Source organism: Nerophis lumbriciformis, linkage group LG15 (assembly GCF_033978685.3).
Source record: "Nerophis lumbriciformis linkage group LG15, RoL_Nlum_v2.1, whole genome shotgun sequence".
In the NCBI taxonomy this organism is placed as follows: domain Eukaryota; kingdom Metazoa; phylum Chordata; class Actinopteri; order Syngnathiformes; family Syngnathidae; genus Nerophis; species Nerophis lumbriciformis.
This window is the reverse complement of record NC_084562.2, coordinates 29355515-29371193: the sequence shown is the minus strand read 5'-3', so window position 1 is coordinate 29371193 and position 15679 is coordinate 29355515. Positions and strand designations below refer to the sequence as shown.

Genomic DNA, 15679 nt, shown 5'->3' with positions numbered 1-15679 from the left:
TCATGTAACATGATGTAACATGATGTAACGTGTAGTAAGGTGACATAACATCATGTAACGTGATGTAACGTGCTGCAAGGCGACGTAACATGACGTAAGGTGATGTAACATGATGTATATATATATATATATATATGTATACAGTATAGTGTATACATATATATGTACACATACATATATATATTATATTAATATAATGGATATATAATGAATAATGAATATAATTGTATATTTAGAGTATGTGAAAGTTTGACTCCTACATTGTTTACTTCCGTGACGACCTTCTTAAAGTTTTGTAATCAATCAGAAATATCAAGCAGCTAACATGGATAAGTGTGAAGTTGTATTTTGCACTTTTCCCATCATGCATTGTAATTCATGTAAACAGGTGTCATTCTAATTTTTTTTTAAAGTGCATGGACATTTTGTTTTTATACAATATCCACAAATTGTGTTATTTTCCGTTATGTGTGACCATGTCTGTTGGCATTTTGTGTTGGTTGGGTTTTTTTTTTCTGTCACCATGACGAGGGAAGGTTGTTTGCATTGGGTCATAAAAGTAAATGCTGCGCATCCTGTCATTCAAATCATGATAAATGGTCATGGACCTGAATCGCTCATTACGTCTACTAGATTCTTAGAATGAAATATAATACAGATTCTTTATTCAACTCATGACACCTCTGGTTTAGTGGTACCTAATGAAGTGTCCATTGAGTAGTTGTGTACCTAATGAAGTGTCCATTGAGTAGTTGTGTACCTAATGAAGTGTCCAGTGAGTAGTTGTGTACCTAATGAAGTGTCCAGTGAGTAGTTGTGTACCTAAAGAAGTGTCCAGTGAGTAGTTGTGTACCTAATGAAGTGTCCATTGAGTAGTTTTGTACCTAATGAAGTGTCCAGTGAGTAGTTTTGTATCTAATGAAGTGTCCATTGAGTAGTTTTGTATCTAATGAAGTGTCCATCATTAGATACAAAACTACTCAATGGACACTTCATTAGATACAAAACTACTCAAAGTGTCCATTGAGTAGTTTTGTATCTAATGAAGTGTCCATTGAGTAGTTTTGTACCTAATGAAGTGTCCATTGAGTAGTTTTGTACCTAATGAAGTGTCTAGTGAGTAGTTGTGTACCTAATGAAGTGTCCATTGAGTAGTTGTGTACCTAATGAAGTGTCCATTGAGTAGTTTTGTACCTAATGAAGTGTCCAGTGAGTAGTTGTGTACCTAATGAAGTGTCCAGTGAGTAGTTTTGTATCTAATGAAGTGTCCATTGAGTAGTTTTGTATCTAATGAAGTGTCCATCATTAGATACAAAACTACTCAATGGACACTTCATTAGATACAAAACTACTCAAAGTGTCCATTGAGTAGTTTTGTATCTAATGAAGTGTCCATTGAGTAGTTTTGTACCTAATGAAGTGTCCATTGAGTAGTTTTGTACCTAATGAAGTGTCTAGTGAGTAGTTGTGTACCTAATGAAGTGTCCATTGAGTAGTTGTGTACCTAATGAAGTGTCCATTGAGTAGTTTTGTACCTAATGAAGTGTCCAGTGAGTAGTTTTGTATCTAATGAAGTGTCCATTGAGTAGTTTTGTATCTAATGAAGTGTCCATCATTAGATACAAAACTACTCAATGGACACTTCATTAGATACAAAACTACTCAAAGTGTCCATTGAGTAGTTTTGTATCTAATGAAGTGTCCATTGAGTAGTTTTGTACCTAATGAAGTGTCCATTGAGTAGTTGTGTACCTAATGAAGTGTCCAGTGAGTAGTTTTGTATCTAATGAAGTGTCCATTGAGTAGTTTTGTATCTAATGAAGTGTCCATCATTAGATACAAAACTACTCAATGGACACTTCATTAGATACAAAACTACTCAAAGTGTCCATTGAGTAGTTTTGTATCTAATGAAGTGTCCATTGAGTAGTTTTGTACCTAATGAAGTGTCCATTGAGTAGTTTTGTACCTAATGAAGTGTCTAGTGAGTAGTTGTGTACCTAATGAAGTGTCCATTGAGTAGTTGTGTACCTAATGAAGTGTCCATTGAGTAGTTTTGTACCTAATGAAGTGTCCAGTGAGTAGTTGTGTACCTAATGAAGTGTCCAGTGAGTAGTTGTGTACCTAATGAAGTGTCCAGTGAGTAGTTGTGTATCTAATGAAGTGTCCAGTGAGTAGTTGTGTACCTAATGAAGTGTCCAGTGAGTAGTTGTGTATCTAATGAAGTGTCCAGTGAGTAGTTGTGTGCCTAAAGAAGTGTCCAGTGAGTATTTTGTGTGTAGTGTAGCATCTCTTCCAATATCATATTACAGTATGTTAGTGCTCAGCTGTTGGCGACACGTGTCACTGATGTCATTTATCACAGCAAGTACTAATCGTGTGCAGGTGAGCAGAGGGGGGATACAGGCACTTGCTGTAATGAAATGTACACACACACACACACACACACACACACACACACACACACACACACACACACACACACACACACACACACACACACACCACCATGCCTCAGGCGACCTTGCAACTCTTCCGTCGTCGCTCTCATACCTCCATCATGTACCAACAGCTGCTGTAATAGTATGTCCCACACCGATATCACTTTGATATCGTCGGACGATACATGCTCGCGTGTAAAACATTGATAACAAACACATAAAATCCTAAGTTCATGAAATCCTGGAAGGAGTGACTTATTGCCAAATGTCTTTAGGGCAGGGCTGGGCCATGAAATGATATCAATATATATCACAATAGACACGTAATCAATAAAAAATGTGTTGCATAAAAACGATCTTTTTTTTCTTCTTCTTGATGGGAAGAAAGTGGAAGTATGGAAGCAAGGTTGGTTGCACGAACAAAAACACCAGCAACACAGGAAGTGACACGCTTATCAGCCAATCAGGTGACAGTAGCAACTACCAATTTTGGTTGATTCTTTGCACGGAGTGAGAAGAGAAAGTCAAAATGAAGAAATTGCGGATAAAAGAGGAAAAGTCACTTTTGTTGGATGTTTCCAAAAGGACCGTAGTCAGACCAAGGTGGTGTGTACACGATGCAAGGCAAGAGCGCTAATACCACACCACCGTAGCTCACCCTTTAGAGCACAGCTGTAACTTTCTGCCACTAAACCTGCAGAAAATAGTTAAATATTTTGCATATTTGAATAGGAATAAGAGGGCAAACTAATGTTACACAGACGTTATTTCCCAGCACTAAACCTGCAGAAAAGACTTCTTCTTGTCATGACTTGGTCCTGAGTGTTTGCTTTTCCGAGATGCAACGGAAAAGTTGGCTCGGGCGAGACGGGAATGTGAGTACATTTTGCACAAAGGCAAAAACTATGAACAACAAAAAACACTTAACTGTGGCACTAATAAACAAAACTTACTTTTTCGGTTTCTCATAGTCATTCACATCGACGTCCCACTGGGGTGAGTTTTTCCTTGCCCTTATGTGGGCTTTGTACCGAGGATGTCGTTGTGGCTTGTGCAGCCCTTTGAGACACTTGTGATTTAGGGCTATATAAATAAAGATTGATTGATTGATTGATACTTGGCATGGACAAAAACAGCATGAAAAAGCGCAGCAAGGGTCATAAGTGTGTGGAGAGTATAAATGCGGGGATGTCGTCAGAACGACAAACTGAAAAGAATGAACTTAAATACTATGGACATGATTAGTGAAAGCAGGTGCGTGACTCAAAACATGAAACAGGTGCGTGACGTGACAGGTGAAAACTAATGGTTGCTATGGTGACAAAACAAAAGTGCACAAAAAGTCCAAAAACCAAAACGAACATGACCAAAACAAAAACATGATCACACAGACATGACACTTCTCAGGTTTCTACATGTTTACATTTTCACACTTTGCACTATTTTCTTACACTTTATGAAGCATTTCTTACATATTCCTTCATTTTAAGAGCTTATTGTTAAGTCTTTAATGTGATTTGACTATTTTGTTGATATTGTTGGAGTGTTTTCATGTTTGTGTTGCCTTGAAGGACAGAGGGATTGTAACAAAAAAATTACATTTCAAATAAAATACATTTTTATGCTTCTCCTTATTGTCCATAGATCATAAAAATATCAATAATTATGAATATGGGCCGATACAAAACACTTATATGGCGATACAGTTTTCAGCCCAAGTTTATCCATCCATCCATCCATCTTCTTCCGCTTATCCGAGGTCGGGTCGCGGGGGCAGCAGCTTAAGCAGGGAAGCCCAGACTTCCCTCTCCCCAGCCACTTCGTCCAGCTCCTCCCGGGGGATCCCGAGGCGTTCCCAGGCCAGCCGGGCGAGATAGTCTTCCCAACGTGTCCTGGGTCTTCCCCGTGGCCTCCTACCGGTCGGACGTGCCCTAAACAGCTCCCTAGGGAGGCGATCGGGTGGCATCCTGACCAGATGCCCGAACCACCTCATCTGGCTCCTCTCCATGTGGAGGAGCAGCGGCTTTACTTTGAGCTCCTCCCGGATGACAGAGCTTCTCACCCTATCTCTAAGGGAGAGCCCCGCCACCCGGCGGAGGAAACTCATTTCGGCCGCTTGTACCCGTGATCTTGTCCTTTCGGTCATAACCCAAAGCTCATGACCATAGGTGAGGATGGGAACGTAGATCGACCGGTAAATTGAGAGCTTTGCCTTCCGGCTCAGCTCCTTCTTCACCACAACGGATCGATACAGCGTCCGCATTACTGAAGACGCCGCACCGATCCGCCTGTCGATCTCACCATCCACTCTTCCCTCACTCGTGAACAAGACTCCGAGGTACTTGAACTCCTCCACTTGGGGCAAGATCTCCTCCCCAATCCGGAGATGGCACTCCACCCTTTTCCGGGCGAGAACCATGGACTCAGACTTGGAGGTGCTGATTCTCATCCCAGTCGCTTCACACTCAGCTGCGAACCGATCCAGCGAGAGCTGAAGATCCTGGCCAGATGAAGCCATCAGGACCACATCATCTGCAAAAAGCAGAGACCTAATCCTGCAGCCACCAAACCAGATCCCCTCAACGCCTTGACTGCGCCTAGAAATTCTGTCCATAAAGGTTATGAACAGAATGGGTGACAAAGGGCAGCCTTGGCGGAGTCCAACCCTCACTGGAAACGTGTCCGACTTACTGCCGGCAATGCGGACCAAGCTCTGACACTGATCATACAGGGAGCGGACTGCCACAATCAGACAGTCCGAAACCCCATACTCTCTGAGCACTCCCCACAGGACTTCCCGAGGGACACGGTCGAATGCCTTCTCCAAGTCCACAAAGCACATGTAGACTGGTTGGGCAAACTCCCATGCACCCTCAAGGACCCTGCCGAGAGTATAGAGCTGGTCCACAGTTCCACGACCAGGACGAAAACCACACTGTTCCTCCTGAATCCGAGGTTGGACTATCCGGCGTAGCCTCCTCTCCAGTACACCTGAATAGACCTTACCGGGAAGGCTGAGGAGTGTGATCCCACGATAGTTAGAACACACCCTCCGGTTCCCCTTTTTAAAGAGAGGAACCACCACCCCGGTCTGCCAATCCAGAGGTACCGCCCCCGATGTCCACGCGATGCTGCAGAGTCTTGTCAACCAAGACAGCCCCACAGCATCCAGAGCCTTAAGGAACTCCGGGCGGATCTCATCCACCCCCGGGGCCTTGCCACCGAGGAGCTTTTTAACTACCTCAGCAACCTCAGCCCCAGAAATAGGAGAGCCCACCACAGACTCCCCAGGCACTGCTTCCTCATAGGAAGACGTGTTGGTGGGATTGAGGAGGTCTTCGAAGTATTCCCTCCACCGATCCACAACATCCGCAGTCGAGGTCAGCAGAACACCATCCTCACCATACACGGTGTTGATAGTGCACTGCTTCCCCTTCCTGAGGCGGCGGATGGTGGTCCAGAATCACTTCGAAGCCGTCCGGAAGTCGTTTTCCATGGCCTCACCGAACTCCTTCCATGTCCGAGTTTTTGCCTCCGCGACCGCTGAAGCCGCACACCGCTTGGCCTGTCGGTACCTGTCTGCTGCCTCAGGAGTCCTATGAGCCAAAAGAACCCAAGTTTAGACTTAAGTAAAATATCCTTAGTGTGGGAATCACATGGTATGAAAAATGCTTACACACACACACACACACACACACACACACACACACACACACACACACACACACACACACACACACACACACACACACTAGTAGTACAATAGTGTGGGAGATGAACAAATAATAAAGTAATAACGTTCCTTCTGTAATGAATCATCGGGACTTAATAATGCAATAAAACTATTTGCCTTCACAAGTGTTGAAATAAATGACAAATATCTTCTGTCCTCACGCTGACTCACATCAAAGGTGTCCTGAGGACTGACTGACGACTTTAGGAGAATTAAGTGGAATTATGTTTGCGTTCAAGTGAAGGTGTGTGCTTTATTTTGGTGTGTGTGTGTGTGTGGCGCTCCGGGTTCAAAAGCAGGTTAGGAGTGGAGTGATGTATGGATCTGACACCTTCAAACACACCTGTGTCATGAAGTGGTTATTTCCACTGGTGGTGAGGACGACGCTGTACGTTGTAGGAGCACAGGTAAAGACCACATACTGTAAGTCTACTGTACAACACATTTTTAACACCGTCAAGTCAACATGTAGATCACTGTTTACATTATATATATATATATATGCGGCGTCTTCAGAAATGCAGACGCTGTATCGATCCGTTGTGGTGAAGAAGGAGCTGAGCCGGAAGGCAAAGCTCTCGATTTAGCGGTCGATCTACGTTCCCATCCTCACCTATGGTCATGAGCTTTGGGTCATGACCGAAAGGACAAGATCACGGGTACAAGCGGCCCAAATGAGTTTCCTCCGCCGGGTGGCGGGGCTCTCCCTTAGAGATAGGGTGAGAAGCTCTGTCATCCGGGGGGAGCTCAAAGTAAAGCCACTGCTCCTCCACATGGAGAGGAGCCCGACCGGTAGGAGGCCACGGGGAAGACCCAGGACACGCTGGGAAGACTATGTCTCCCGGCTGGCCTGGGAACGCCTCGGGATCCCCCGGGAGGAGCTGGACCAAGTGGCTGGGGAGAGGGAAGTCTGGGCTTCCCTGCTTAGGCTGCTGCCCCCGCGACCCGACCTCGGATAAGCGGAAGAAGATGGATGGATGGATGGATGGACATATATATAGATATATATATATATATAGATACACACACATATATAAACACATATATATATATATATACACACATATATATATATATACATGTACACATATGTATATATATACATATGGATACACACACATATATATATATATATATATATATATATATATATATATATATATATATATATATATATATATAAACACACACATATATAGATGTATATATATACATATATATACACACACACATATGCATATATATATAAACATATACACACACACATATATATGCACGCATATGTATACATATGTATATATGTACATATAGATACTCACACATATATATATATACACACATATACATATATATACATATATACACATATACACACACATATATATATATATATATGTATACATATGTATATATGTACATATAGATACTCACACATATATATATATACACACATATACATATATATACATATATACACATATACACACACACATATATATATATATATGTATACATATGTATATATGTACATATAGATACTCACACATATATATATATACACACATATACATATATATACATATATACACATATACACACACACATATATATATATATATATATATATATATATATATATATATATGTGTGTGTGTGTATATGTGTATATATATATATGTGTGTATATGTGTAAATATGTATATATATGTATAAGTGTGTATATATATATGTGTGTGTATATGTGTATATATGTATATATATGTATATGTGTGTATATATATATGTGTGTGTGTATCTACAGTATATGTACATATATACATATGTATACATATGCGTGCATGTATAGGTGTGTGTATATATATGTATATATATGTATATGTGTGTGTGTATATATATATATATGTGTGTATCCATATGTATATATATATATATATATATACATAAGTATACATGTATATATATGTGTGTATATATATGTGTGTATATTTATGTATATATATATATATATATCTGTATATATATATATATATATATATATATATATATATATATATATATATATATATATATATATATATATATATATATATATATATATATATATATACAAACCCCCAAAAGCAGTGAAGTTGTCATGTTGTGTAAATGGTAAATAAAAAGAGAATACAACAAATCCTTTTCAACTTTTATTCAATTGAATAGACTGCAAAGACAAGATATTTCATGTTCACACTGAGAAACTTTCTTCTTTTTTGCAAATATTAGCTCATTTGGAATTTGATGCCTGCAACATGTTTCAAAAAAGCTGGCACAAGTGGCAAAAAAGACTGATAAAGTTGAGGAATGCTCATCAAAGACTTATTTGGAACATCCCACAGGTGAACAGGCTAATTGGGAACAGGTGGGTGCCATGATTAGGTATAAAAAGCAGCTTCCATGAAATGCTCAGTCATTCACAAACAAGGACGGGGCGAGGGTCACCACTTTGTCAACAAATGCCTGAGCAAATTGTTTAAGAACAACATTTCTCAAGCAGCTATTGCAAGGAATTTAGCAAAGGAAAATACATCAAAAATTATCCGCACCGTTTAATAAACCGCAGGATTCAAAGCGTAGGAAACACTTATATAAACGCTTATAGTCTGGAATTGATGCTATTATAGTTTTCTTTTGCTCCTTGTTGTCGACAACGGATATGGAGCGATACAACACACATATATCGTGATATGTTTTTTTTTTGTCAATACGTGGCCCCAAAACATGCACGGGGGTCAAAGTTCATGTTCCGTGGTAGAATAGAGGCGGGGTCACGTGATCAATAACATAAAAAAAACCAGCTCCCAGTTAAAGCACAAACAAACACACCTTTTCGGTGTATTTGATTGTTTTGTTTTTTAGCTATTTACATTACAGCAAAGAAAAATACATCAAAAATGTGCCGCACCGTTTAATCAACCGCAGGATTCAAAGTGTAGGAAACACTTCTATAAACGCTTATAGTCTGGAATTTATGGTTTTATATTTTTCTTTTGCTCCTTGTTTTCGATAACGGATATGGAGCGATACAACACACGTATATCGTGATACGTTTTTTTGTCACTACGTGGCCCCTAAACATGCACGAGGGTCAAAGTTCATGTTCTGTGGTAGAATAGAGGCGGGGTCACGTGATCAATAACATAAAAAAACAGCTCCCAGTTATTACTTTTGTCCTTCTGCACCCCCCCCCCCCCCCCCCCCCCCCAGACTGTTTGCTGGCAGGAAGTGTCTGCCACCTGACGGCAGGGGGCGGAGTCAGGGCGGAGATGTGACAGGCCGCCACTTCCCTCATCAGCACCACACAGCTGTCACGGCCCTATTTCAGGAAAATTAAAGAGCCTTACGGTAAAGCGGGCGGGGGAGGGGCGGAATGAAAAGGGTCCCCCCCCTCCCCATCCCCTCTCTTTGACATGGTAATGGATCCAAATTGATGAAGACACTTCGCTCACGCCACGTAAACACGCCCCCCTCGTCCATCACTCCCCAAGCCCCGCCCCGTCCCCCCCCCTGGTCCTGCCTGCCACACACAGGCGTTTAATCAGCTAATTTACTCTTCCTCCGACGCCATTAACGCGACGGCGCTAATCAGCGCTGATGAACTGCTCATCAAACTATTAGCCGCCGCTCGCCTTTTGCCGCGCTCGGCGAAGGTCAGAGGGCCGCCGTAAAAGAAGCATCTCCCACTTTTAATCGCACGACAACATCTTCCAAAAGTCTGAGATCACCAATAAATTTGTTCTTTTGACAATAATAACTACCTTACATTTTGGACTCTACGTTTTTCCGACGCTTCGTACCCTGCGGCTAATAAAACGGTGCAGCTAATTAATGGATTTTTCTTCGCTGACGGCCGTTAAGGAAATAGTTTTCATTAATCACTTAATTGTTGTGTTATTGTTTGTGTTATGGCGCCATCTTTAGGACGACTTCTTCTCACTGCAGTGCCCTCCTTCTCTTTAGACTGAGCTTTCGACCAGAAGTAGATGTGTTGCTTGGTCGTCGAGTTCTACTTGTATGGATTCTTCATTCATCACTCCAAGCAACGATAGCAAGTTTTACAATATAACTAAAACAATTCATACTTACTAACGCGTCCCATGTGTGAGGTCTGCAGGAGTGTTTTCATGCATATTTGTACGTGCTATCGTCATGTAATCAAGCTAGCGTTGTTAGCATTAGCTAATACGTTTACAAGCGTCCGTGTTAGTATTATTAACTTACAATTACATCCTTTTTGTATTGTTTCACTTTCACAAATTCCTCAGTAAATTGCACAGCTAGTGGGTCTATGACGATGACTTCTGTTTTGTTTGATCATCTGTTTTACTGCTGTGTTACAGACACCGTTTGGAGACAATTAAGGTATGTAAATAAACATTTGTAAAATATTTCTGTGTAAATAACTCATTTAACAACATATATATCTGCGGCTTAAAGTCCGGTGCGGCTAATATATGGAAACATATTTACAGTATATATATATATATATATATATATATATATATATATATAAACATATATACATATATATCTATCTATATATATATATATATATATATATATGTATATATATATATATATATATATAAATATATATATATATATATATATATATATATATGTATACATAGACGTATACAGACATTGATATATGCAGACATATATACACATATACATACATACATATATATAGACTTATATACATACATATAGACATATACACACCTTGGACACACCTTCTCATTCAATGTGTTTTCTTTATTTCCATGACTATTTACATTGTAGATTGTCACATCAAAACTATGAATGAACACATGTGGAGTTATGTACTTAACCACAAAAAAGGTGAAATAACTGAAGCCATGTTTTATATTCTAGTTTCTTCAAAATATCCACCCTTTGCTCTGATTACTGTTTTGCACACTCTTGGCATTCTCTCTGTGAGCTTCAAGCACACACACACACATATATATATATATATATATATATATATATATATATATATATATATATATATATATATATATATATATATATGTATATATATATATATATATATATATATATATATATATATATATATATATATATATATATATGTCTTAATAAGGTTATCCAAAAAATAGTGCTCGATACCGTAGTAGAGCGCAATATATGTATGTGTGGGAAAAAAAATCACAAGACTATTTCATCTCTACAGGCCTGTTTCATGAGGGGGGGTACCCTCAATCATCAGGAGATTTTCCTGATGATTGAGGGTACCCCCCCTCATGAAACAGGCCTGTAGAGATGAAATAGTCTTGTGATTTTTTTCCCCACACATACATATATATATATATATATATATATATATATATATACACACACACACATATATATATATATATATATATATATATATATATACATATATATATATATATATATATATATATATATATATATATATATATATATATATATATATATATATATATATATATATATATATATATATATATATATATATATATATATGTGTATATATGTATATGTATATGTATATACAGTATATATACGGGAAATTCAGCACCACAGTTCGCTCACAATAGACAAGAATAATAATAATAAATAATATAATATATACAGGTAAAAGCCAGTAAATTAGAATATTTTGAAAAACTTGATTTATTTCAGTAATTGCATTCAAAAGGTGTAACTTGTACATTATATTTATTCATTGCACACAGACTGATGCATTCAAATGTTTATTTCATTTAATTTTGATGATTTGAAGTGGCAACAAATGAAAATCCAAAATTCCGTGTGTCACAAAATTAGAATATTACTTAAGGCTAATACAAAAAAGGGATTTTTAGAAATGTTGGCCAACTGAAAAGTATGAAAATGAAAAATATGAGCATGTACAATACTCAATACTTGGTTGGAGCTCCTTTTGCCTCAATTACTGCGTTAATGCGGCGTGGCATGGAGTCGATGAGTTTCTGGCACTGCTCAGGTGTTATGAGAGCCCAGGTTGCTCTGATAGTGGCCTTCAACTCTTCTGCGTTTTTGGCTCTGGCATTCTGCATCTTCCTTTTCACAATACCCCACAGATTTTCTATGGGGCTAAGGTCAGGGGAGTTGGCGGGCCAATTTAGAACAGAAATACCATGGTCCGTAAACCAGGCACGGGTAGATTTTGCGCTGTGTGCAGGCGCCAAGTCCTGTTGGAACTTGAAATCTCCATCTCCATAGAGCAGGTCAGCAGCAGGAAGCATGAAGTGCTCTAAAACTTGCTGGTAGACGGCTGCGTTGACCCTGGATCTCAGGAAACAGAGTGGACCGACACCAGCTGGACTGCTGCTGAGTGGTCCAAAGTCCTGTTTTCTGACGAAAGCAAATTTTGCATTTCCTTTGGAAATCGAGGTCCCAGAGTCTGGAGGAAGACAGGAGAGGCACAGGATCCACGTTGCCTGAAGTCTAGTGTAAAGTTTCCACCATCAGTGATGGTTTGGGGTGCCATGTCATCTGCTGGTGTCGGTCCACTCTGTTTCCTGAGATCCAGGGTCAACGCAGCCGTCTACCAGCAAGTTTTAGAGCACTTCATGCTTCCTGCTGCTGACCTGCTCTATGGAGATGGAGATTTCAAGTTCCAACAGGACTTGGCGCCTGCACACAGCGCAAAATCTACCCGTGCCTGGTTTACGGACCATGGTATTTCTGTTCTAAATTGGCCCGCCAACTCCCCTGACCTTAGCCCCATAGAAAATCTGTGGGGTATTGTGAAAAGGAAGATGCAGAATGCCAGAGCCAAAAACGCAGAAGAGTTGAAGGCCACTATCAGAGCAACCTGGGCTCTCATAACACCTGAGCAGTGCCAGAAACTCATCGACTCCATGCCACGCCGCATTAACGCAGTAATTGAGGCAAAAGGAGCTCCAACCAAGTATTGAGTATTGTACATGCTCATATTTTTCATTTTCATACTTTTCAGTTGGCCAACATTTCTAAAAATCCCTTTTTTGTATTAGCCTTAAGTAATATTCTAATTTTGTGACACACGGAATTTTGGATTTTCATTTGTTGCCACTTCAAATCATCAAAATTAAATGAAATAAACATTTGAATGCATCAGTCTGTGTGCAATGAATAAATATAATGTACAAGTTACACCTTTTGAATGCAATTACTGAAATAAATCAAGTTTTTCAAAATATTCTAATTTACTGGCTTTGACCTGTATGGTGAGTTTTGAAGCATGTTAAGTGGGTCAAATTGCAGCTCAAAGAGGCGGCCGGTATAATAATAATAATAAAACCTTACAAATTCAATAGGTCCTTATGTCCCATTGCATAAGGACTCCCTTCGGAAGTCCTTTTGCAATGGGCCATGCGGGCCCTAATAATAATTGTATCGGAATGAAGAAAAATCTATTTTACGTGCACTCCTAGTAGAAACCACAATAAATGTTCCAGTAACTAAGCTGCCAGATGTTGTTGTTTTCCAATAGCATAAAATGTAGTTTGTATGAAGAATGGTCAGGTGGATGAGACTGAAAGAGTGGTAAGATCCACCTTCTTGTTTCTTCTCTAAGTTGTGGTGAAGACCAAGGTGTGACCTCTGGTGACCTTGTGGGCCAACACAAAAGCATCCTTCCCTCCTTGGCTGGAAGAGAGTGACACTTGCCCTCCATCACTTTGGCAAAGAGTGCTGGTGGGTGTAAATAAAGAAAAAGGTAAATAAATGGTCTCACCTCTGCAGATGAAATGAGTGGCAAAGCTGTTCCAAATCCATATCATCCATGCAATCAGCTAACTGACAGGCGCAGTAAATAAAAGGTGGAGATCTTTCCCTCCTTAATGGCCCCCCGGGTGTAGCGTGTGTCCACTTAATGAAATGAGTGCGGCTGCGCTGGCCACCGGCCAGTAATTAAGGCCATACCTTTGCTGATTACGCCAATCCCCCTTAATGAACTCGTTATGCATTTTAACCCAAACACGGCCATCAATTCTCCCGCCAGAACAAAGCGTCTGCGAGGGTCGTACATCATCCGCCACTCGCCGCCTGGGACTCCATCCCAAGGTTCTTTTGGGCCTGACTGACAGCGCCACTCTGCCAAATAAATATTCACTCTTAGGAACTTGAGAGAGGACTTCTGTGCGCTTTGAAAACTTTCCTGTGGTCATTGTCATGAAGACACCTGCTGGCTCTGACCCACAATGCTTTGCTCATTAAAAAGCTCACTAATTGATTCAATACAGCCTCAGGTTAGTTTACGCCCACAGACCTGAAAGGGAACTGCACTTATTTTGGAGTTTTGTAAGACAAGAACATGTTTTTCTTTTTTTTTTAATGCATCCCAAGTCATAAAATATGGCAAGCAAGAGGTGGCTAACAATGCAGCTAATAGGAGTACACTGTTACACCCAAAAAACACCAACAATACTCCATTTACATGTGGTGACCTGAATATGAACAAGTATTAGTCATGTTATTAATATAAGTGCTAACGCAGAGGAACTACTTTTAAAAAGCAAACTAGCTTATGCTGCTATATTGACATATTGAGCTGCTGCATGGCCTCTGAGTTGGTGAAAGTGAATTGTAGATGATAAATGATGTCTCTCACCTGGATAGTAGAAGGTTGTGGACATAAACCCACAAGTCGGTCAACTTTCACATCCAACTTAGACCCGGAGATGGCCAGAAAGAAACGAAAAAACTTTTTTTTAACCCTTGGTGAGGATGATAATGAATTGTTGATGTAAAAGGGAAGATATAAACATCCCATCAGTCTTTATCCCAGTGAGAGCAGACATTGTACAGTAAGTGATCGTTTTATTATGTTTGTATATCTTGTTTAGCACTTAGCAATACTGCTACATGATGCTTAGTTTAGCACACTTATTTATATTTAATTTTATATTTATTCCATTTTCTTATTGATTGTCCTGATAAGTATTAGGTTAAGCGTACACACACCAAATATTGTAGTACCATTTTTTACTCACATTTTTATCATTTCTTAATTTTTATTGTAGTTTTATTTACACTTTTTTTTGTATCTATTAATGCCTTTTATTCTTACTTGTTATTTGTGTATTTTTTCTTTATTGTTAAATAACACACATTTTTTTTTAGGTGAGGGAAAATTCAAACTAGTGATGTCATTGCCTTAACATCTAAACACACACACACACACACACACACACACACACACACACACACACACACACACACACACACACACACACACACACACACACACACACAAATCTAAACACATGCACACAAATCTTAACACATGCACACAAATCTTAACACATGCACACAAATCTGAACACACACACACACAAAACTAAACACACAAACAAATCTAAACACACACACAAATCTAAACAGACACACACAAATCTGAAAACATGCACACAAATCTAAACACAGACACACACAAATCTAAACAGACACGCACAAATACACAAAA

At 39.4% G+C, this 15679-nt stretch overlaps 1 protein-coding gene across 1 annotated transcript in view; it reads right to left on the bottom strand.

The window, feature by feature from the left end:
* Positions 1 to 5952: 5952 nt before the first annotated feature.
* stk16 (serine/threonine kinase 16) overlaps positions 5953 to 15679 on the bottom strand; it is a 44109-nt gene continuing 34382 nt past the window's right edge. The window contains exon 9 of the mRNA XM_061974618.1: positions 5953 to 6037. Within this exon, the coding sequence (XP_061830602.1) occupies positions 6029 to 6037 (9 nt within the window). The 3' untranslated portion in view covers positions 5953 to 6028. The remainder of the gene's footprint in view (positions 6038 to 15679) is intronic.